Source organism: Gopherus evgoodei, chromosome 7 (genome assembly GCF_007399415.2).
Source record: "Gopherus evgoodei ecotype Sinaloan lineage chromosome 7, rGopEvg1_v1.p, whole genome shotgun sequence".
In the NCBI taxonomy this organism is placed as follows: domain Eukaryota; kingdom Metazoa; phylum Chordata; order Testudines; family Testudinidae; genus Gopherus; species Gopherus evgoodei.
The window spans coordinates 15,654,774-15,680,514 of NC_044328.1; the positions used below are offsets into that span (position 1 = coordinate 15,654,774).

The 25,741-nt window shown below is 41.1% G+C and overlaps 1 protein-coding gene across 2 annotated transcripts in view; it reads right to left on the bottom strand.

Annotated features, from left to right (window-relative positions):
• PDZD8 (PDZ domain containing 8) overlaps positions 1–25,741 on the bottom strand; it is a 131,438-nt gene that overhangs the window by 43,011 nt on the left and 62,686 nt on the right. For both annotated transcript variants that reach the window (XM_030568327.1, XM_030568326.1), the window contains one exon: positions 22,453–22,555. In XM_030568327.1, coding sequence (XP_030424187.1) covers positions 22,453–22,555 — 103 coding nt within the window. The remainder of the gene's footprint in view (positions 1–22,452; positions 22,556–25,741) is intronic.

Genomic DNA, 25,741 nt, shown 5'->3' on the forward strand with positions numbered 1-25,741 from the left:
AAAAGTTTAGATTAAAAGTGGTTCTAAAGATTCTTATCCGAAAATGCCATGATCTCTATAGAATAAGGAATTCTCCCCATTAAGTTTACATTTTTCTTCCCAATCAGAAAAACTGAAGTTTTTCCAATAGTTTATACTTCAGTACTTAGGACCAATACTGGACATAGTGACTCTTCACTGATATAAACACTACATGAAGGAAAAAATATAACATCCTAAGTTACCAATCACTCTGCTGCAGCATGGTCAGTGTCAATAGGACTGATTTTTCTCCAGCTGTACAGCAGGACATTCATATATTAAGAACTGATGATATTTGGTTTAAGAATAAGACAAAGAGATCCTATGGGTCAAGTTCATCCCCAAGGTAAGCTCACTATGCGCTGACTATGCTTTTACTTACATCAATATAAATTTACACTTGTGCCAATGTAAGTCAGCAAAGTAGAATCAGTTCCAAGTACAGTCTGTAATTTTCATGTGAGTTAAAAATTAGACTCCCCTCAGTTTCTGCTTGAGTCTTTTCAGTGAACATGCAAACACATCCCTCTCTAGATTAAAAAAAAATCAAGGAGGCAACATTTCAAAGTGTGATTATATCCTGATGAAGTGCAATAGTTTCTGACAATAGTCTTACAGCTCTTATACATAGCAAAAAAGACTGTGCTTATACCTCAAGCCCTGTATCTGCCAGCCTTACTCACATTAAATATTTCTTTACTCCATGAGTAGTCCCATTGACTTCAATTGAGCTATTCATGGAGCAAGAGATTCAACACATGTAAGGAGAGAGAGAACGGGCCACAGGTAGCAATACTCCCCCTAAATTACCTTTGAACTGTTTCTTCCAGATGTGTCAGTCTATTTCAGCAAGAAAAGACATTTCTGATGGGAGAAATTCAGGAATATGAAATTTATGGACAAAGATTAATTAGAGAAGAGAAACTGAATTTTGGGGGGAAAGGGAGTTAAAAAGGTTAGCACTGTTCGCTTATTATTCTATGCCATGACAGGTAGCGAATCCGCTTAGTATCCTAACCCCTCCACCTTACCCCTGAACTAGACTGTAGCAGTGGCACCATGGTCACAGTTTTGGGAAAGCAATGGAATAAAATTTATATTATCATATTTACTGCAATTGGCTGAAAGGCTATCAAATGTCTATGCTACCTTTCTATTAAGTCAGAAAGTAACTGTGATGTTATCTTAAAGCAAGCAACATTGAGTCAGTTGGGGAAAGGGAGGCAGAGTATTTAACCAACCACACCCATTTAATAGACCATGGATTTTTAATATAATTGCAATGTTTCCCAGAGCTCTACACAGAAAAGAGGCTTAAGTGAAATCAGAAATAGAAGACATTATCTTTCTGACCTGAAAATAATAACTCATTTGCCTGGTAATTCAGGGTCAGCTTTACAAAATGCTTTGTTTTACAAACTGATAAACTGGCATACTGCTGTGGGTTTTTAGTGAATACTTGAAATGAATCTCATAAAGGTGTTTCTGTATTAATGTTTTTTAAAAGTAAAATGTGTATGTTTCTAAATAAAAATAAAAGTGATGTCTATGCTAACTCGCCTGTCTTAAGAAGCAGAAAAACCTCAATCTGCACAAGTTTTCATTTTAATAGCATGATGCTGTGGAAACCTGGTGTAGAACCTTTCTGCCCCTCCCCAAAAAAATCCTTATGACCCTTGCATTGTTTTGTCAGAAGAAAGCCATTCAACTTTTTAAGTGTTTTAGGATTAAAATTATAGCATTAAAATTTTCTTATCTAATCTAAATATAATTAAAATAATTTAAAGAAACGTATTTATCACTCATTAAAAGTTAACCTGGTATTCCCCATTCTATAAACACAGAGTACCGCAATTACTGTGCAAGGTAAATACTGTTGTGCAATAAATATTCAGATTAATGGCACCCACTGAAATTTTGTAATATTACTGCTTAAAAACCAGGCAGTTCTATTAATTTTATTTAAATAGCTACTGTGGCTCAATAGATACAAGTAACTTAGGGTATGTCAACACAGCAGAATTACATCGCTGCGCAGAGAGTGCTGACGGGAAACCGTTGCTGGGGGTTCACACTATCAGCTGCCTGCACAATAGTGTGTTCACACTTGCAGCAATATTCGCAGAAGTGCACTCTGGGCAGCTATCCCACAGAGCATCTCTTCCTCTTCTGCCGCTAAGAGTTGTGGGAAGGCAGAGCAGGTCCCAGGGCATCTTGGGTCCTATCCCAATGCCCTGTGAGGCATTGCTTCACATCCCAACAATCCCTGTACTTCCGTCCGCATTTGGCACCATCTTTCAACGGTTTCTGTATTGCGCACTCTGCCTTCTTCGGTGTGCGGGAATGGATCCCACACTGTTGACCAATATGCTGCTCACTCTCACTAACACATCACAAATGGCACTGGAGTTATTTCTTAAACTACGAAGACAAGAGGAGTTTGACATCGATCTCGCCACGTGTAGGAATGAGGCTGCCTGTGGCATTCATGAAGGTGCTGACCACAGTGGAACACTTCTTTTGAGCTCAGGAAACAAGGACTGAGTGGTGGGATCACATCGTCATGCACGTCTGGGATGATGAGCAGTGGCTGCAGAACTTTTGGATGAGGAAAGTCACATTCATGAGACTGTGTGATGAGCTTGCCCCAGCCCTGAGGTGCAAGGACACAAGAATGAGAGCTGCCTGGTCACTGGAGAAGTGCATGGTGATTGCACTGTGGAAGCTAGCTACTCCAGACTGCTACCGACCAGTCGCTAACCAGTTTGGAGTGGGAAAGTCGACCACTGGATGCGTGTTGACGGAAATGTGCTGGGCCATTAATCGCATCCTGCTCCAAAAAACAGTGACTCTGGGCAATGTGCGTGACATTGTGGATGACTTTGCACAAATGGGCTTCCCTAAACTGGGGCATGCATATTCCAATTTTGGAACCAGACCACCTGGCCACCGAGTACACTAATTGGAAGGGGTATGTCTCTAGGGTTCTCCAGGCACTTGTGGATCACTGTGGGCTTTTCACAGACATTAACGCAGGCTGGTCCGGAAAGATGCATGATGAATGCATTTTTAGGAAAACTGGCCTATTCAGGAAGCTGCAAGCAGGAACTTTCTTCCCTGACCAGAAGGTCACCATAGAGAAAGTCGGAATGCCCACCGTGATCCTGGGATACCGTGACGACCCCTTAATGCCATGGCTTATAAAGCCATACATGAGGAACCTTGACAGCAGCAAGGAGTGGTTCAATAACAGGCTGAACAAGTGCAGAATGACTGTTGAGTGTGCGTTTGGCTATTTAAAGGCCCACTGGCGCTGCCTATTTGGGAGGCTGGACCTGGCCAAAGACAATATTCCTATGCTTATAGTCGCGTGCTGTACGTCTATAATATTTGTGACGGGAAGGGTGACCGTTTCACTCAGGGCTGGACTGTGGAGACACAGCGCCTGGAGGCTGAATTTGAACAGCCAGAGACTAGGACTATTAGAGGGGCCATAAGGATCAGGGATGCCTTGAGGCAGCAATTTGAAGCTGAAAGCCACTAATATTGGTTGCTATGCTTGGAAGTGCAGTGCTTGTAATGCTAGGAGGTGATTCTGATTGGTGCAGACGATGCACTGTGAAGGTTTAAGAAAATTGCCTGTTGCTTTGCCATCCCTAAAGCACATTGTTATAAATTTAAGTACAGTAATCATTAGCACACTAATACATAGAGTGATAGATCCAGGCCAGTTGGGAACAGCAGAGTAGTAGAAGGGAGATATACTGGCCACTGGATAAGCAGTTTTCTGTTCCCTGAGTGACCAGGGCAGGGACTGCTCCAGGCTAATGAGAACACCTGACTCCAATTAACCTGCTAAGAGTCAGATGAGGCTGTAAAGCACCTGACTCTAATTAAGGCCCCTCTGATGCTATAAAAGGGCTCACTCCAGTCAGGCCAGAGGAGAGGAAGCGCATGCAAGGAACTGGGAGCCAGAGGCATGCAAGAAGCTGAGAGTGAGTAGGCATGCTGCTGGAGGACTGAGAAGTACAAGCGTCATCAGAAGCAAGGTCTGGTGGTGAGGACAAAGAAAGTGTTGGGAGGAGGCCATGGGGAAGCAGCCCAGGGAGTTGTAGCTGTACCAGGAGACACTCTAGACAGCTGCAGTCCACAGGGCCCTGGGCTGGAACCCGGAGTAGAGGGCAGGCCCAGGTTCCCCCCAAACCTCCCAACTCCTGATCAAACACATGAGGAATTGACCTGGACTGTGGTTTCTAGCTGAGGGGAAGGTCTCTGGGCTGCTTCCTGACCCACGGGGTGAATCTGTGAGGTGAGTAAATCCGCCAATAAGCACAGGACCCACCAAAGTAGAGAAGGAACTTTGTCACAATACGTATAGACTAAGAAAAATAGGCCTGATTCTGATCTCATGTACACCTATGTACATAAGGAATAACTCCACTAAAGTCAACCGAGTTACATCAGTTTATATGAAACCAGAATCAGTTCAATGTGTTATTTAACATCAATACTGAATATACAGCTAATCAAATTAAATCTAAAACTTTGATTGTGTGCAACTCTGAGAATGAATAGGTGGAAACACTCACAAATTAAGATTACATTTAGAAATAGTGTGGCATGGTAATCACTCTACTTATGATTGGCAATTTTAGATGGAGTGATTTTAGCATTAGGCCCTAATTCTGAACTGCTTGTGCATTGAAACGATTTTTCATATTTCTTCTAAAATCCATAGAAATTGATTTAAGGTTAGCAATAAATTTTTCATTCAAAATGCTGAACTATTTTCTCATTTAAATGCAACAAATATCATGTTCATGACTTGACAAACAAACACAACTTTCACTTTAATAAGAGATTAATGTTCTCAGCAGTGACTAGGAAAATGTAAGTAAAAGGTAGCAAGTTGGAAGCCCTGAAGTTAAAAATGCACATGTGGGCTTTGATGTTGTCATGTTTTACCTCACAATGTGAATGACTTTGGACAGATATCTTGTGTGTCTTCTGAAGAAGGAAAAAGAGAACCCAAAAATGAGACTTTGGTTTTGAGTAAGAACTGCTAAATACTTGGCTAAGATGAAGAATTTTTTAAAAATTCCTGTCAAAACATATATGATATGAAAGGACTTTAAAAATACAATTCTGCAAGGCTGGAATATTATTAATGCTTAAACAGATTTCATTACTGGGTAAATTAGCTAGCTAAAATTCTTCAGTAATTAGGAAGCTTTCGAAAACTAGATACATTTACAGTTTATGGATTTAATCGAAGTGTTTCTGATTTGGATATTTTTAGTGTATAAGAAGAGTTAAACATTTGCTAAGTGGTTATTTTTCGATGCCCTTGGTGCATAGCGGAGCACTGTATCCAGAGAAGTTTTACATCCACTCTACCCTTATCAGTAGCACTGAGAGAGAGTCTCAAAGAGTTTTATCTTGATATTAAAAAACAGAAGCGTTCCCCCCCCCTCCAAAAAAAAAACCTGTGTGTGAATTCTACATCTCTCTCCAGTTCTCCTTTGGAAATAGGTCATTATGCCAGATCTTAAACTGATATTAATCAGCATAGTTCCCTTCAGTTCAATAGAAGTGCAACAATTTATACCATCTGAAAATCTGTTCCATTGTAGCTCAAGTATTTCTTATTAGACACCCAAAAAGCCACAATCCCACACTCAAGGAAGATAGCCATACTGCTTAAAAAACCAACCTGGTTTAGAGGGGAAGTGAAGGCAGCTATAAAAAAATAAAAATAAAAAATAACGTACAACAAATGGAAGAAAGGGGAAGTTGATGATAATGAATATAAATCAGAAGTTATTCTTCTAAAATTCCTAAGGGATGCAAAGGGACACAAGGAGCAATCTATGGCCAGCAGACTTAAGGACACTATATTAGGAACAAGAATAATCCTGACAATGGTGTTGGCTAATTACTATATGGAAATAGTAGAATCATCAATAATAATACAGAAAAGTTAGAAATGTTCAACAAATATTTCAGGTTTGCATGGGCGGGGGGGGGGGAGAACAGATGATATCATTTCATCGTATAGGGATAACATTTAATCTTTCCATTCCATTAATATCTCAGGAGGATATTAAACTACTAAAGTCAGACATTTTTTAAAATTAGCAGATCCACATAATTTGCATCTAAGAGTTTTAAAAGAGCAGGCTGATGATCTTGATGAACCATTGATGCTGATTTTCAATACGTCTGGGAACACTGGTGGAGTTCCGGAAGAAAGCTAATGTTTACCTTTTTTAAAAAATTGGCACTAAAGGACCCATGTAATCATAGGCCTGTCCGCCTTACAGTGGATCTTGGCACAATAATAAAGCAGCTGATACAGGACTCGATTAGTAAAATATTAAATGTAATTAATGCAAATCAATAGGAAAATAGATCCTGACAAAACTAACTTGATATCCTTTTTAGATGAGATTACAAATTTGGTTGACGAAGGTAACAGTGTTGATGTAATACACAGACTTCCGTAAAGCATCTGACTTGGTACATGACATTTTGATTAAAAAACAGAACATAAAATTAACACGGAGCACATTAAATGGATTAAAACTGGTTAACTAATGAGTCTCAAAATGTAGCTGTAAATAGGGAGTCGACATTCAGTGGGTGTATTTTCAGTGGGGTCCCACAGCAATTGGTCCTTGGCCCTACGCTAGTTAACATTTTTATCAATGACCTCGAAGACAACATAAAATCATAACTGGTACAGTCAGTAGCTGACAAAAATTGGGGAAGTGGTAAAAAATGAGGAAGACAGGTCACTGATTCAAAGTGACCTGGATTGCTTGGTAAACTGGGCACAAGCAAGTAATGTGCATTTTAATACAGCTAAATGTAAATGTTTACCTGTAGAAACAAAGAATGTAGGCCACACTTACATGATGGGTGACTCTATCTTGAGAAAGAGTGACTCTGAAGAAAACTTGGAGGTCATGACGAATAATTAGCTGAACATGAGCTCACAGTGTGAGGTTGTGGCCAAAAGAGCTAATGCTAACCTGGAATGCATAAACAGGAGAATCTCAAGTAGGAGTAGAGAGGCTATTTTACCTCTATATTTGGCACTGGTGCAACTGCTACTGAAATACTGTGTCCTGTTCTGGTGCCCACAATTCAAGAAAGATGTTAAGGGGTGACCTGATTAGTCTATAAGTATCTACACACAGAGGCGGATTAATATTTATTGAGGCCCTGACTTTTTTGGCAAAACTAATGATCAGTTGGCAACAGCAAATGGGATAAATGCCTAGTTTTGCCCAAAAGAGGCTTGGGGGGGATGAGTGACGGGGCTCTGGCCAAATCTGCGTGTGGGTTGTGGGGAGATGAGAGGGGCACAGGCTAGGTCCACATGGGGGTGAGGGAGAAAGATCACCCTCCCATAGCCTTGACTTCTGGCCTGGACAGGGTCTCAGGGGAAAAGAGCAGGAGCAAGGCAGTGGGCCCAAGGGGGAGATGAGGGGCAGGGGACATGGCTATGGGTCCAGCATCTGTGGCCTCCTGCCTACATGGGCTCCCAAATTGGCCGGGGCCCGTGCCCTGCCACTGTCTACACATGGGGAACAAATATTTAATAATAGGCTCTTCAATGTAGCAGAGAAAGGAATAACATGATCCAATGGCTGGAAGCTGAAGATAGACAAATTAAGACTGGAAATAAGGCGTCAATTTTTTAAAAGGTGGAGAGTAATTAACCATTAGAACAAATTACCGATGGTTGTGGTAGATTCTCTATCACTGACAATTTTTAAATCTAGATGTGATGTATTTATAATATATGCGCTCAAGCAATTATTTTGGGGAAGGTCTATGGCCTGTTTTATACAGGAGGTCTGTCTAGATGATTACAGTGGTCCCTTCAGACCTTGGAATCTATGAAAGTGTAAGTCAATTTGGCCAAGATTTTCAGAAGTGACTAGTGATTTTGGATGCCTAACTTGAAACATTTCAAAGGGTGTGATGTTCAGAAAGTGCTCAGTACCCCCTCTGATCTATAAAAAGCAACAAAGAGACCTGTGATCTATGGTGTTTCACGTTGGATGCCCAAAAATTTAAGCACCCAAAAAAAATCAGTTTATTTTTGAAAACCTTAGCCTTTATAAACAAACATGGAATATCAGTGCAATATGGAGAAGTGTGGGTGGTGACTACTTGTTGTTTTTTTTTTTAAAGATTGTTCTGTTATAATATATTTGGAGAAGTTCTCATTTTAACCACAAACAACAGACATCAATTTGAGTACAATGGCAGCAGCGCTTCACAGTAGGACACCACACAAATAGTTTGGAAAGCCATTCCAGAAACAAACTGAATTACCCAGAAACCATCTGTTTACCCTGATCAATAAAACACTGTTATCTTTCTTACAATAGGCCATACTGTTTATATAAACAAAGTTAGGTGGCCTGTGCAGGAAAGCTATTTATTCAGTGAGATCAGCTATCACTGTAAATCAATTTCTTTGCAAATGAGAAACACAGCTGTCTGCAAAATCTACTTAAAACTCCTTCCTGTGTCTAATATTTGTATGTGTAGCAGAGCAGATTATCACGAGAATACAAAAAGGATTGTCAGCACAATACGTCTGTGGAAGCTAAAATAGAACAGCTCTTCTTGGGTTTTACATCTGCTTCAAGCAGAAAGATCATGTTCAATTTACTTGCCTTTTTGCATTGCTTTATGAGAAACTTGATTTGTTGATACTATTTGCATAATGACAACTTAAAAATGAGACCTGTAAAACAATTACATTTGCTATTCAGAATAGGAGCCTTCAGAAAGACTGTTAATTAAATCAGTTATTAAAAATGCCAAATAGAGAACCTAAAGATTTTCAACAAAAAATTGTCATGTCACTGACCTTTATATAGTGTAGCTGTAAAGGGCTGCATTGTTAAACTCATTAAAGGCAAAATCCATGTTAACGGAAATATTAAAAGAACAGAAGGACAAAGCTACCCATTCTGTAAAAAGCCTCTGCAAGGTTTTCCTCATGGAACAGTAATAGAGGAATCATCTCCAGATGGAAAACCACTTGCCTACACTCAACCCCATACAGAAGAGATTGCAAACCTCTCACCCCCAAGAACCTCACAGATCCCTTTGGAACATATATGCTTCTTGGGGGATCAGTGAGAGGCCAGTGCTATCCTTGCAGAGAAGGTAGCAACTATGAAGCATGGGCTATAAGATTCCATCACCTTTTGTAATGACAACATGAGCGGCAAAGTGGCAGCCGCAGCCCAGTTAGGGCACATAATCCCAGTCTAAGCCCCCACCTATTTTCAGTTGCTTATAACCTTTGACTCTTTCACCATTTGGGCTGAGCAATTTTTATTTGCTTTGTTTTTGGCTGAAAATGCATTTTCTTCTCAGAGCATGAGTAAAACTTGAGTTTAGTTGATAGAGTACAGAGGTTTTTTTTTTTTGAAAAAGTACACTTTTCCCACTAGATTTTCTAACTGAGTGCTTCACTTCACAATATTAATTTTAATTCAGTTTTTATGTGGCATATTATTTTTCAAATCTAACAGGCAGATCGTAACCTAAAAAGCCCTTGGTTGGGGGTTATATAGAGCTGCAGGAGGGAAAATCTGGGAGGGAGTGTGCCTCGGAGATTGGGTTACATGAGGGGGAAGGAGGAGGAGAGAAGAGGAGAATTACATAGGCTGCACATGATGCATCTGTCCTGTTCTGCCAGCTAGTGGGGAAACTGAAAGGCACAGCCATGGAACCTGCTTCCTCCCCTTTGGGCAATGTTTGTCCTCAAAACAGCAAGGAAGTATCCCCCACACACCCAATCTCAGGTTCTGCAATTGTCCCTGACCCTGTCATAAGAAGACAGAGAAGGCAAAGGTTTCTCCGGTCACAATATGACCTAATGTAATTATATTAAAAACTATCCTAGAGTTCACATGCAAGAAGGTAGGCATAAATTGGGACATGCATGAAAAAAAGACTAGTTCCAACATTGTTGCAGCAAAATATATACATACAGTAGAATTTTACGGAAAATCTCTAGTTAAATAGTAGAAAAGCTATCTGAAGCCTGAAGTTAAAAATGTTTAATGCTCAAGGGTAGAGGGGAAAAAATCTGATGGCCTTCAAGTTTATTTGAAAGACAGATTACAGAATACTACGTAAGGCACAAATCTCAGATCTATTCCCTGCTGTATTTACAAATATCTAATTTTATAAGACCATGAATTTTCATAAAAAGTGACATTTTCAAAAACCTTTACTTGCTTTAATCCTTCTCTTCTCTTTTGATAGGATTAAACTCTCAAATGGCAGACTGTTAAATAAGTGCACCAAAATGCTAACTGTGAGGCATTTGGCTTTATATATTTATAAATTAGTGTTTCACAGCCACTTCAAATTGACATTACAGTTCAGTATCTCCAGGCAACTCATTTCAATGGTGTTGAATTTGATTTATATGATTTTTCTCATTTTAACATGCATGTGTTGCTAGGCCTGATACTTTAAATATAATTTTTTTAAAAAAATCAACTATAAGTAATTTATTTAAATGAAGGTCCGCAAAAAGATGCAGCCTGTTTTTTTTTTAAAGCACATCAACTGACTTGCCTAAAACAATTTTAAAAATTGCATGCAGATTACTCATCAAGGGCCCTATTCAGCCATAAAATCTACCAGAAAGTCTGCAAATCTTGGCGAATCTATTCAGCTGAAAGATCAGGTTGCTGTAGATGCCCCTAATTGCACAGCCTTTTCCCTGCTGTAGTAATCCTAGAAGATATCTATTTGCTAGGTAAGAGGACAAAACCTGCAGACTGATGCAGACAATCTTCCCTAAATATTTAAGTATTCTGAGGATTGACTCCCCGAATGCTCAGAGTAAGTGCTTGCTGGCATCTCTTTGGAAAATGATGCTGGGAAATTTACCCCAAAAAATCTGCAGTTTTCTCCAAGACTGTGCTGTTTCAAACTCACAGAAATCTTGTGAAACAGCTGGAAAGACAAAATTCTCCTGGACTGGGTATTCTAAATGCATTTCCAGTACTACAATAGCAGAGCAATATGTAGATAGTAACTGAACTAATGATGCACACTACTATTTCTATTATTTTATTTTCAAACAAATAGTAAACGCATAAATTATCCAGTTTAAAGTTTACATGCTTATATTGGGCATGAGACACGTAGAAGACAACAATTTATAGTAGTTATGCAGTAGGCTGAACTATCCGGCATAAAGGTGAAGCTACTGTGCAAAGAAAGAGAGAAAACACTATCCCCCCTCCCCAAGCATTGCAGAATAACTTACATTAACAAATCCTAACATCCTAGGCACCTCAAATCTCAGTTCTCGGTTTGTCTGCTTTGTTGGGAGCAGGCACAGAAATGCTACTATTCTTAGAAAAGTGCTCTGGTACTATATGGCCATTTCTGGGGAGGAGGGGGGGGTTGGAAGGATACCCACTCAGAAAAGGCGTTCATATCCACAGCTGACTTTGAACTAACAAAACTCTATTAAATAAAAATCTAACATTTGGGGTCCATTTCTGTAACACATACACTTGTTATCTGGAGTTATTTTCATTTTTTTCCCATAAGATAATTAAAAGTCTGGATAGAAAAAAAAAACACTTTACTGTGGGTGAAATCCTGGAACCACTGAAGTCAGTGGCAAAATTCCCATTGACTTCAATGAGGCCAGGATTTCACACTATGTGAACAAAATAAAATGTAGCATAGGACAAATCCAAATTTTTCCATTAGTATGTACCCACCTAATTGGAAAAAGCTGGTTTCCATTTCAGTGGACAACTTTCAAAACATCTATATAAAAAGCTATGACCCTTACACCCCATACAAGGTATTGCTTCTAGTTAATATCGGTATACTAAAAATAAATAAGTGTGTGAAGTGTAGCAAGACACCCATCTTTAATGATCTTCCCTTCTAAGGTACAGAATACTAATTAAGCATAATTATGACATTATAGTTCAGAAATTAACATTAATTCCACCAGTCTGCACTATTAATTAATGCTTTTAGTAATGTGTGGATTTTGTATGGGAATATGCCAAACCATCTCTCAAATTATTAGTCTGAGCTCTGAACATGATCTGATAAATACCTTGGAGGCATCAGACTCCTTTGTATTATAACAGACATTTCAGTAAGTCACTGGATATGTTTAATAACACAGCATCATTTTTAAAACTAATTGTGACACCTACTAATATTCCATAAATAAAGGGATCAGATTAGAGTCTAACCATCATTCATTATGAAGTATTAAAGCTGTCTAATCTCTTATCACTGCTAACATAATAAAGAATGAAAATGCCAATAACTACAGAATGAGAATTTTCCTTATGAAAACAGTAGAACATAATTCACAGTCCAAATCAGATGCTGTGCCTTCACGTGGTTATAAAGCTCGTCTGAATTAAACAATTCTAAAATTGAACACGTAATTATTTCATTTTTCTTAAGTTGTCTATTGTTCTCATTTAAGATTTCTGAACTCTTGGAAATCCATTCTAACAATTTTATCTCAAGTATCAGAGAGGTAGCTGTGTTAGTCTGGATCTGCAAAAGCAGCAAAGAGTCCTGTGGCAACTTATAGACTAACAGACGTTTTGGAGCATGAGCTTTCATGGGTGAATACAGTCACTACTGGACTGACTGGCATTAAGAGGAGACAATGTTAAAGAGAACCTATAAGTAATATAAAATCCTCAACTTACCAATGAATAACATCTCCCCACTACAGCCAAGAGTCAACTGCATAGATCAGGGGTCGGCAACCTTTCAGAAGTGGTGTGCTGAGTCTTCATTTATTCACTCTGATTTAAGGTTTCGAGTGCCAGTAATACATTTTAATGTTTTTAGAAGATCTTTCTATAAGTCTACATACAACGATAGTTTAGTTATATATTATAAAGTAAGTAAGGTTTTTAAAATGTTTAAGAAACTTCATTTAAAATTAAATTAAAGTGCAGAGCCCCCTGGACTGGTGGTCAGGACCCAGGCAGTGCGAGTGCCACTGAAAATCAGCTCATGTGCCGCCTTCGGCGCATGAGTCATAGGTTGCCTACCCCGGCATAGATTAATGTTGGAGCTCAGGAAGCTTCTCTTGTTTGGAGGAGCAAGTAATGATGAGGTACAACTTCCCATCCAAATATTCAATCAGTTATTCCTATTGAGTGACTTGTCATTACTATGTGTTAAGAGATTCAAGTATATTAAATTCCAGTGTTATTTGTTTTACTGTGTTGTCAACTCTTATAATTTTATCATTATTCTTGCAATAATCTGGTATTTTTCTTAAGGTGCCAATTCCTAAAGGCATTTGATTAGGCGAGAATCTAAAGAAAAAAAAAAGGTGGTGGTGGGGGGGAAGAGAATCGAGCCCTCTCGTTGAGGAGAAAATTCTGACTGAGCATACCCCAAAGACTCTACACTAAAAAAAACAAACAAAACAGCAAATCAATAGAGAGCCTCATTTTTTAAATTAAAATAAATCTCATGATGTTTTGTTGCGTGGTTTGTGATTTTTGCATGCTTGGGGTTGGCAATACTGGCTTTCACAGTGCCAAATTCTAGCCAAGTTTCATGAGTACACAATGGAAGGAAGAGTGCAGCAAGCCTTTCCTTGACTCTTGCATTTCCGAACAGGGGTTGCCCAGAATTTGACTGAGCATTACAGTTCCTCCTTGTGCTCTCTTTAGGCTAGCCTTGTCCCCACACCCCACCACTTTCACAAAGGATCTCCCGATCTGGCCGAGTGTAAAGCATGCTACACTCTTCAAGGGTACTGGAGCAACTGCTCTGATGTGTACTCCCAGGCATCCTCACTTGGCATTCTGACTGATTCACCCAGAATTCTTACTGTGGGCTCCAGCCACACCGCTGTGCCTCAGTGCATGTCTACTCTGCGATAAAAAACTTGCAGGTCCTAGTCTCAGAATACAGGTCAGCTGACTTGGGTCATGGGACTATAAAACTTCAGTGCTGATACTGGGGCCAAAGCCTGAGCTCTGAGACTTTCCCCACTTGCAGGGTCTCAAGAGTCTGGGCTCCAGCCCAAGCGTTTACACTGCAATTTATTAGACTCACAGCCAGAGCCCCGTGAGCCCAAGTCAGCTGAGCTGCAGGTCTTTTATTTAAATGTGCACATACCCTCAGTCCCTCCTCTGGCATGCACAGTAGAAACTGGTACTTCACATCTAGTCTTTTCTTAATCTAATGCCTTGTCTACACTACAAATGTGTTACTAGTATAGAGCTGTAGTAGCAGAGCCTCAGTGTCGATGCAGCATATGCCAACAGGAATTTCACTGTCAGTATAGTAACACCACCTCCTCAAACAACAGCTATACTAACAGAGGCATTCTTCTTAGAGCGTGTGCCATATTTGTCCATGCCTTATATTAGTATACAGCTATATAACTCATTTACAGTATGTGTTCAAGATCCAAGTCTCACAAAGTCACTGAATTTTATTCCTCTTCCATGTATTCTTGGAATTTTGATCATCAGATAAATTCACCCCACAATAGTACCTCCCAACTGAAGAAAGAAGCAAGTTTTATTAGGAATATTTTCTATCCAAGCTATTACTTTGTCAATTAAAATAGCTCACTTTAAAACAAGCAACAACAGGTTACTAACTCCACATGGACTCCTCCTGAGGGTCGAAATGACAGTCTGGACCTATACATTGAATGCTTCCGCCGAAGTGCACAGGCAGAAATTGTGGAAAAACAACATCGCTTGCCTCATAACCTAAGTCGTGCAGAACCCAATGCCATCCACAGCCTCAGAAACCACCCTGACATTATCATCAAAGAGGCTGATAAAGGAGATGCTGTTGTCGTCATGAACAGGTCTGACTACCAAAAGGAGGCCGCCAGACAACTCTCCAATACCAAATTCTACAGGCCACTTCCCTCAGATCCCACTGAGGAATACACTAAAACTGCAACATCTACTCAGGACACTCCCTACGCTAACACTGGAACAAATCAACATACCCTCAGAGCCCCGACCAGGTTATTCTATCAACTACCCAAGATTCACAAATGTGGAAATCCTGGACGCCCCATCATCTCGGGCATTGGCACTCTCACTGAAGGACTGTCTGGATATGTGGACTCTCTACTCAGACCCTATGCCATCAGCACTCCCAGCTATCTCCGTGACACCACTGATTTCCTGAGGAAACTACAATGCATTGGTGACCTTCCAGAAAACACCATCCTAGCCACCATGGATGTAGAGGCTCTCTACACGAACATTCCACACAGATGGAATACAAGCTGTCAGGAACAGTATCCCTGATGATGCTACAGCACAAATGGCTGCTGAGCTCTGTGCCTTTATCCTCACACACAATTATTTCAAATCTGATGACAATATATATCTCCAAATCAGTGGCACTGCTATGGGCACCCGCATGGCCTCACAATATGCCAATATTTTTATGGCCAACCTGGAACAACGCTTCCTCGGCTCTGGTCCATTCATGCCCCTTCTCTACCTACGCTACATTGATGACATCATCATCATCTGGACCCATGGGAAGGAGACTCTGGAAAAATTCCACCACGATTTCAACAGCTTCCACCCCACCATCAAACTCAGCCTGGACCAATCTACACGGAAGGTCCACTTCCTAGACACCATGGTGCAAATAAGCGATGGTCACATTAACACCACCCTATACCAAAAACCTACCGACCGCTATGCCTACCTTCATGCCTCCAGCTTCCATCCCGGGCACATCACACGATCCATTGTCTACAGCCAAGCACTGAGGTACAACCGCATCTGCTCTAACCCCTGAGACAGAGACCAACACAATCTCCACCGAGCATTCTCAAAACTACAATAGCCGCACGAGGAAATAAGGAAACCGATCAACAGAGCCAGACGTGTACCCAGAAACCTCCTACTGCAAGACAAACCCAAGAAAGAAACCAACAGGACTCCACTGGCCATCACATACAGTCCCCAGCTAAAACCCCTCCAACGCATCATCAGGGATCTACAACCCATCCTGGACAACGATCCCACACTTTCACAGGCCTTGGGTGGCAGGCCAGTCCTCGCCCACAACCTGCCAACCTGCCAACCTGCAACATATTCTCACCAGTAACTGCACACCGCACCACAGTAACTCTAGCTCAGGAACCAATCCATGCAACAAAACTCGATGACAACTCTGCCCACATATCTACACCAACGACACCATCACAGGACCTAACCAGATCAGCCATACCATCACCGGTTTATTCACCTGCACGTCCACCAATGTAATATATGCCAGCAATGCCCTCTGCTATGTACATCGGGCCAAACTGGACAGTCGCTACGGAAAAGGATAAACAGACACAAATCAGATATTAGGAATGGCAATATACAAAAACCTGTAGGAGAACACTACAACCTCTCTGGCCACACTATAGCAGACCTTAAGGTGGCCATCCTGCAGCAAAAAAGCTTCAGGACCAGACTTCAAAGAGAAACTGCTGAGCAAATTTGACACCATCAGCTCAGGATTAAACAGACTGTGAATGGCTAGCCAACTACAAAACCAGTTTCTCCTCCCTTGGTTTTCACACCTCAACTGCTAGAACAGGGCCTCATCCTCCCTGATTGAACTAGCCTCATTATTTCTAGCTTGCCTGCATACATATACCTGCCCTTGGAATTTTCCACTACATGCATCTGACAAAGTGGGTATTCACCCACAAAAGCTCATGCTCCAAAACGTCTGTTAGTCTATAAGGTGCCACAGGATTCTTTGCTGAGGTTACTAACTGTTCTGTAACTGATGTTCTTTGAAATGTGTTGCTCATGCCCATTCCACTTCAATTGTGTGCATGCCCAGTGTACTAGAATTGGAGATTTTCTCCTTAGCAGTACCAGTCAGGGCAGCGCGCACACCCCCTTTTGCCTTGTGCTGCTGAGTGATGGTATAAAGCATGGAGCGAGCTTCAACAGCCGTGCCCTCCCCACCCCCACCCCGGTCCTTTTTATGGGACAGACTCTGATATAGAGGGGTAGAAGGGTGGGTTCTGCAATAGACAGGTACAACATCTCAAAGAACAATAATTACAGAACAGGTTAGGAACTGTTTTTCTTCTTCAGGCGATTGCACAGCTATTCCACTTTTGGTGACTCACAAGCAGTTCAAACCAGAGGTGTGTTTCGGAGTCCAGTCGTTGTTCAAGGAAAGGACTGCTTGTCCAAACTTGGCACAGTCTCTTCTGCAATGCTGATATGGCATAAGGAGTTATACAGGCGCATACTGATGACCAAACTGCAGCCCTACAAGTTTCTGACAGACAATTGAGCTAAAAATGCTGCAGAAGCGGCATGAGATCTTGTTGAATATGCTACCACCCTGCTTGGCAGAGCTATGATGTCATAGCACAGGCATATACAGGAGGAAATCCAGGACAAGATCTTCTGCATTGAGGATGAAAGACCCTTCATCCTGTCCGCAACTACCATAAGAAGTTGAGAAAATGACCTGAACTGGGTCAGGACAACCAACACACTTCTAACATCCAAGATATGGAGCCTCTCCACATTCTTATGAGAATAGGGCTTGGGAAAGAGAGTCAGTAAATATACTGTTTGATTGTAGTGGAAGTCCAGCACTAAACCAAAAATCTTGGGTGTGGACTTAAGTCCCTATAAAAGATTATGTAAGGAGGTTCAGCTACCACCGTCCGTAATTCTCCCACTCTTCTCCCAGAGGTAATGACTACCAAAAATGGATGGCTAGATGAAGAGTAAGTAGCCATGGGGAGGGGGGAGAAATAGCATCTGCCATCCGGGGATATCAACTGACCAAACCCTTTAATAACCTAATTGATAATGACCAATAACTAGAACGTGGAAAGCAGAGATAGGTGAACTCTAATAGAGCTAACAGATAGAACAGAAACAGTCCAGAATATGTTATATAGAGGCACAGACTGGCAAAATACTCCTTTGCTGTGACCACTTCAACAGGTAAGAATATCTAATTAAAGGCTCTCTGTCTATTCCCATAATAGTCTACCTTCTGAGGCATTAACCCTGGAGCATCCAGGCTGTAAGATCAAGAGCATCTGGTCTGGAATTTAACAAGCAACCGTGGTCCAGGAGATCAGGTCTGGCTCTGGAAGTAGTGTCAAAGGAGCATTGGCTGAGAGGATCAGCAGACTGGAAAACCAATACTGTTAAGGCCACACTGGTGCTATGAGGATCCTGTGAGCATGATCCTGAGCAACACTCTGGAAAGGAGCAGAACAGGAGGGCAAACATAAATCAGATTTTCTTTCTGGGATAACATGAAAGCATCTGTCAGAGATCCCTGACTGTGACCTGCTCTTGAATAAAATAGTTTCTTGTTGTGGTAAGTAGCAAACAGGTCTATTTGAGAGACCCTCACCACAGGTCTGAAAAATAAGACTTAACTGTACGTGCCCTGAGACTACTTGCAATCTTTGCTGAAAGATCTGCCAAATTGTTCTGAATTCCCAGGATGCTTTGAAATGAATTGCACTGGGGACACAAAAACACCCAAAGCTGTATTGCACCTTGATAGAGACTGTCCTACCTGGCCCCTCCCTATCCCTATCCTCCACCTTGTTTGCTTGGGGACTGTTCCAAGGACATTGGCTCTTTGGAAGCATACTGCCTATGCTTTTTCCTTGGCACTGAAGAAGGGAACAGAGTCCCTGCAACGTTTGAAGGGGCACTTCTGACAGAGGCAGATGTGCTCAGTGCCCATCCTAAGTGGGAAGGCTTTGACAGTGGACATCAGACTGCCTCCATGAGGAGATGATGCAGTTTTACCTCTCTATCTTTCTTAATCTGGGGCTTGAAGTCTCTACATATTTGACACCTTTCCTGGATGTAACCCTCATCTAAGCACTTCAGACACTGGAAAGAGGGTCACTTAATGGCACAGACTTCTCAACGCCAGTGCAAGGCTAAAGACTGGAGACAGAGGATTTCTTGGTACCAAGAATTGGTAACCAGAACAAACAACTCTCTAAGTAAAACCAACTAAATTAAAAATGAAACTTATTCTAAAGCTCTAACTAACTATTGGTGAGTACACTAGCTATAATAAAAATAAACTAACAATCACAGACGGTAAGAAGAATCTGAGGGTGATCTGGGACAACTGAATGCTTTATACCATTGTGCAGCAACACAAGGCAGCAGAGAGCATATGCTGTCCCAATGAGTACCTGTGACGAGTCTCATGGTATACAGGACTGTCATCTTGTTACCCACTGCCTCTAGCAAGGGGTAGCCCTGCCTGTGGTAACTGGGTGTTCAGGAGCTAAACCACCAGCCTGTTAGCCACTCCAGCTCTCTCCTCTACATTAGCCCTGTCTATCTCTTTCAAGTTAACAATAAATGCACTCAAGTCTCTTTGAATCCATGTAATATCCAGCCCGACATCAGCTACTCACAGAAATCCCAGACTCTCTGCCCCCAAAGAAGCAGTGTGAGCCAGTTCACTAGTTTTACCTTAAATCATCACTCTTGTAAAAATCATACAGCACTTGTGAGCACTTAAAACAAAAACAGGTTTAAGTAAGAATGGAGTTTAGATTCAAGAAAGTGGTGAGAACAAATGGTTATGATACAAAACAAAAACATAACACGCAAACCTGGATCTACAGTTATTACTAGTTATCTTTCCCATCTAATAAAGTGGGTTTTCTGCTGCAGAGCTGGCTGGCTTCACAGGAACCAGGATCCAATTTTTCCCATGAGAATATCCCTGCTCACCAAGATGTCTCCTCAGTGTGAGGATTCAGAGTGCTTTTCACCACCCTGTGTTACGATGAAACAGTTTTTTGTCACTATTCATAGACAGGGCAAACCTGTCTTGTTGCAATGCTGCTTTACCACCTCCAACTGGTTTTGATTGTTTGCAGTGGTCTCTGATAGTTCTGTAATTGAGCAAGGCTAGACCACTGAGGGACGATAACTCCCTCATACTTGAATGGGCCCATAATGAGACATTTTATCCCCTGATGACTAACTTTTACTCCAATATCATAAAATGTACTTGCAATATATTTAGATATTCCTGAAAACATAACCCATACATACTTCTTGCAATGATTCTGAGTCTTGCTAAGTTACAAGCTTTCTGTAGGTACCTAACAACACAATATCCATTATGGATAAATAGTCTGTAATACATGTGTTTGATGTAGTGAATTTGTCACATCTGAGACAGGCGTTATTTGCAAAGAACAGGGACCCTTTGCCAAAGGGTCTCCATATGACAACATTACTAAGGGAAAAATCTGACTGGAGCACTGGGTGTGCACATACCTGAAGTGGAATGGACGTACAATCACTCAAGGAACATGTGGTTCTTACCTTACAGACTTGTTCTGTACATCCACTGAGAATATACTTCAGTTAAATTAATAGATTTCATAAACTAGCTAAGTTGTGTGGAATTTCTCAAACTTAAATTGCTGTGTGCAGTATTTTATGTTGAAAGCCACACAATATTGCACACAGCAATTTAAATTTAAGCAATTCCACACACAAAACACATATGAAGAGCTTCCAGTATTATGATACATGCTCTCTAACAAACATCATCTCCACTTTGCGTGACAAAAAATGTTCCCAGTTGTCAACAACACTAGTATTGTTCCAATAGAGTTCTTTTGGTATTCATCTTGTTTAACACTCAAAGGATTGCTATCAACGTACCAGAAACATTTTAACAGCTCAGCTGTAGGTAATTCACAGTTTGCACCGTGCTTACTATGGCACTGAAAGTTATCTACGTAAATTAACTTTTTTTTTTGTACATTACAGGACAAAATTTCCAAAAGTGTTCAGGTGCTTAAGTAGGAGCAGAGCTCTTTTGAAAATCTGTCCGAAAACTATTTTCTATCTTTTAAAATATTCACACCCTCTCAAACCGGCCAACAGTTTCGCTATACTGCCACCTGCTGTCAAAAATGTACTACTGCAATGACAATTATAATAATTTTCAACTTCTACAGCTAATGAAGAAGCACTAGAAAGGAAGCACAACAATATTCCTGCCCATACTGATTTTAAAGAAAATATTTATTCTTTGAAAAAGCATGAATTTGAATGTCCTTATTATCACATGCTGTCAACATAATTTTGTGTAAAGGCACAGATCAGGCAAATGTCATACAACTTTATACATATCAACAAGACCACGCAGATAAGGACCTGCTGACAATATTGGGTCCAATCCTGCAATCTCCTCACACAGAAATATGGTACAATTCACTTCATAAGGAATTCTGCCCCCAGAACTGCTATCGGAAGCATATTAGCAGTCATGAAGAGATGTGAGATGGGTTTATTGCTTGCTCATATTGGAAAAAATATTGATAAGCAAAGATCAGTAGTACTGAAGAAGCAGAATGTACTATTCTTGTTGAGCAGAAAGGAGAGGGGAAAGGATGGGAGCACCTTACCCCTCTTCTTCCCTCTGGCCCCCAAACAAGTACCACTGGGCTCTAAACATAACAGAAAAAGATATTTAAACAACTTTCACAAATATTTGTTAAAATGAAGATTTTTTAAAAAAATCACTTTTTCAGAAGAATCCCCAGACAATTTGATTACTACTATCATCATAGTATCTGAAATTACAACTGTTTCCAGTTTTTGAAGGTAATATATGTTTCAATGACACTATACGTTTGAGAAACACTCTTCCTGTTTGTGGGCTGTGGGCTGCTAAACAAGCAGAAGAGCTCAAATAGGATACATGATTATACACAATCTTTAAAGTCAGAAGTACTTCTGTTACTCATATTTGCAGACTCTTATTTAGTTCTTTAGGCATGTAATGTCTTCATCACTTTTCCTTTATATTTGGACTGTTAAGCATTTCAACTGTGAAATTTTTAAAGAATGCATATGTGCAGTTGTGCACTTAATTTGTGCATGCAATGTTGGTATTATATGAGCAAGCAGCACTGTGATAGTAATCGCTCATGCAAGTCATTTGTGTGTGTCTTTTTTGATAAGCAGGCCTTTAGTGACAAAAAGTTGGTACCTAGCAGTCCTTGACTGCACTTGATGTACCAGTTACTGAATAATGAACATATATAGTTTAGAGCAGGGGTCCCCAACACGGTATCCTGGCCAACGGTCGAGCATCCGCCAAAATGCCGCCGAATCAACGCCTCTCAATGATGCAGCTTGCCGCCGACAAGCGACATCACTGAGAGGCATCGCCACCGAAATTTGGCAGCATTTCGGCGGATGCTTGATCGCCACCACGGTCCTTCGTCTGGCACCCACCAGACGAAAAGATTGGGGACCACTAATCTAGACAGAGTATATGAGATTTTAAGTCATATAGTAATACAATATGTATGCATATTACCGTTTTAATGGAACTCCGAGATTTTTCTTCCCAGACATTACTGCTCAGCTCAAACGTGCAATGAACATTCGTTTCTCTTTCATAGGATCCAAAAATCAGTAATCTGAAATACAGAAGTAGTAGTAATTTTTAATAATAATTTGGGCTCTGTGTAATCTGTAGGTTAAATATTTATTATAGAATCACATCTTTTCTTTTTAAACTCATTCATCTTTTTCATATACTGCAATATGAAATCAGGAGTTCTCCCCTATTAAAATTGACATACATATACATACACACCTACAACTCAGGCACTGCTCTCACTCAAAAGGGAAGTTTATAGAACACTTCCACCCTCTAGTGGAAGACTTAAGTAAAAAAATTGGCCATAATTCTTATGGCCTTTTATAAACCTCTAATATTCAAATAAGTATTTTTTTATAAGATAAACGGAAAAACAATCTGTATTTACAGACAAGTGTTTTGCGTATCTTGACTTCATTTCTTCCCCTGCTCTCCCAAAGCCCACTCTCGACTTGCTTGATTCTAACAGCAGACCATTATTATAACACTTAAGATTTTGCTTTGTAGCAATTTGTTTCATTACACTGAAGTCTATCACCCTTGTGATTTTCTTCATAATAGTACTAACACACACCTATTTCATGTATAACATCTTAACCCAAAGATGATGATGAGCTTTTCAAACTTGATAACATGCATAATAAATTAAATTCAGAGAACTCTGGGGTGGAGAGCAGCTCCCAAGCTTGCTGCATGAGAGCATACAGATGGGACATTTCGGGGTGGATACTGGAGCAAACCCACTGTCTTATGAAGAGAACTGCTGGATGTTTTCAGTTTGTGCAGAACTGACAGGATTGCTGTTTCCAAGGTCTCATCCAACAGATCTTACTTATAGTAAGCTTCATAACCCTCAATATATTCACATCAAAAGGATGGACAGCTCAAATAATCCTGGGATGCCAGCCTGTTCTAGGAAGCTTAGATACTCCTGATATAGGGTTTCCAGGTGTCTGTCTCTCTCTTTTTTCCCCCCCCCCCCCCCACAGGAATGCACAGCTGATCGGACCAGTAAAAGTCTGGTTGGCAGGCTCCCTACCTGCAGGCAGCTCCCCGGAAGCGGCGACAAGTCCCTCAGCTCCTATGCACAGGTGCAGCAAGTGGGTCTCCACACACTGCCCTTGCCCCAACTGCCAGCTCCACAGCTCCCATTGGCTGGGAATTGCAGCCAATGGAGGCTGTGGTGGCGGTGCCTGTGGACAGAGGTAGCATGCAGAGCCCTATGGCCGCCCCTCCACCTAGGAGCTGAAGGAATTGTTGCTGTTTCCAGGAAGCCGTCACAGAATCATAGAATATCAGGGTTGGAAGAGACCTCAGGAGGTCATCTAGTCCAAGCCCCTGCTCAAAGCAGGACCAATTCCCAACTAAATCATCCCAGCCAGGGCTTTGTCATGCCTGACCTTAAAAATCTCTAAGGAAGGAGATTCCACCACCTCCCTAGGTAACCCATTCCAGTGTTTCACCACTCTGAGTGAAAAAGTTTTTCTTAGTGCTCAGATCCTGCACTCTTCATCCCTCCCATGCCCCAAACCCCTGCCCCAGCTCTGAGCCCCCTCCCACGCCCAAACTCCCTCCTGCAGCCCACACCCTCTTCTGTACCCCAACCCCCTGCCCCTGCCCAGAGCTTCCTCCTGCATCCCAAATCCCTCATCCTCAGTCCCACCCCAGAGCCCACACCCCAACCCCTGCTCCACCTCTGAACCCCCTTCTGAACACATTCCAAACCCCTCAGACTAAGCCCAGAGCCCCCTCTGGCACCCCAAACATCTTATCCTCAGCCTCATCTCAGAGCCTGCATCTCCAGCCAGAACCTTCACCCCCTCCCGTGCCCCAACCCCCTGCCCCAGCCCGAAGAAAATGAACAAGTGAGAGGAGATGGAGTAAGTGGAGCGTGGCCTCAGTGCAGGGGGCCCCGAATATACCTGCATTTCAAGGACTGTACCTTCATTTTAATTTAGTGAACTGTGCAATACACGCGCATATCTTTGATTTTGATCAATGTGATCCTGAAGCTGGTGAAAGATACACAATGTAACATTTTAAGTGCAAGTGGGGAGGAAGGGGAAGAAGAATGAAGACAAAGGAAGTTAGAAACCCACAGTAGAAGTTATTTCATAGCTAAAATTAAATTTTTACCACATTCACATATCTCCACCCATTCCGAACAACCTACACTTCTGAACCATGGTTATCGGTTATACAGTCATGTTCAAGGAAGTGTCTAAAAAGCACCTCTGTCTGAAAGCTAAACTACATTCTCCCAAAGTTAAAAACCTGTTAGAAAAGGTTTCACTAATAACTATTAGTATCTGAAGGACCCTTGTGCACCAATCCCAGAAAAACTCTCTCCAGCTAACCTCTGAGCCATAGCTTTGTAATTGGCAATCGTCTTCCAATACCTTTAATAATAACAACTTTCTTACAGCTTCTTCATATGAAGAATAAGCTTACGAATCTTATCTGGATCCGGGGGGAGGAGGAGATGTGAATAGCACTACGTAGGACAGTAGTCCCCAACGTGGTGCTTGCAGGCACCATGGCACCGCCGGGGCATTTATGTGCGCCCGCCTAGTGCCTAGTATGGGAGACAAGCTGCTGCCCCGTGCCTGACGGGGACAGAGAACTCTGGGGCTGCAGGCTGTGGGTGCCAGTGTTCTCTGTCCTCGCAGCTTCTCTCAGTCTTCTCTCTGGATTCACATATTATGTTATATTAAATATGATGTTTTTCGTATTATTTAATGTACAAATACAAAAAAGTCTTGAAAATTTGTTGGCGCCCGCCACACTCTTCTGAAAACATGAACATGCTACTGGCCACAAAAAGGTTGAGGACCACTGACGTAGGAAAACAATATTTCATCTTTTTACCCTATTACAGGGATGTCTGGCAATGTATAGCACTTCTTGCAGTTAGTTTGTACCAGTCTCTCGCATGTTAAGTTCTCATCATACTACTCTCTCTTCTGGGCATGAATTCTAATCTTTATTTCAGGGACAAGAGGATGAGATCAGGACACTGGTTTACTTGCTGACATTGTTCTTCTATCTCCATATTCTTAAATACCCTCAAAATGAAAGCACAAAGAGAAATGGAATATTGAGCAATGTCAACTATTTAATGAGGAAAGCCTGTTATTAAAAATACAAAACATTTATCTGATAAAGCTAAAATTTTAAATATAGAAATAGAAGAGTTGAATATGGCTCTAATTTACCACTGGAA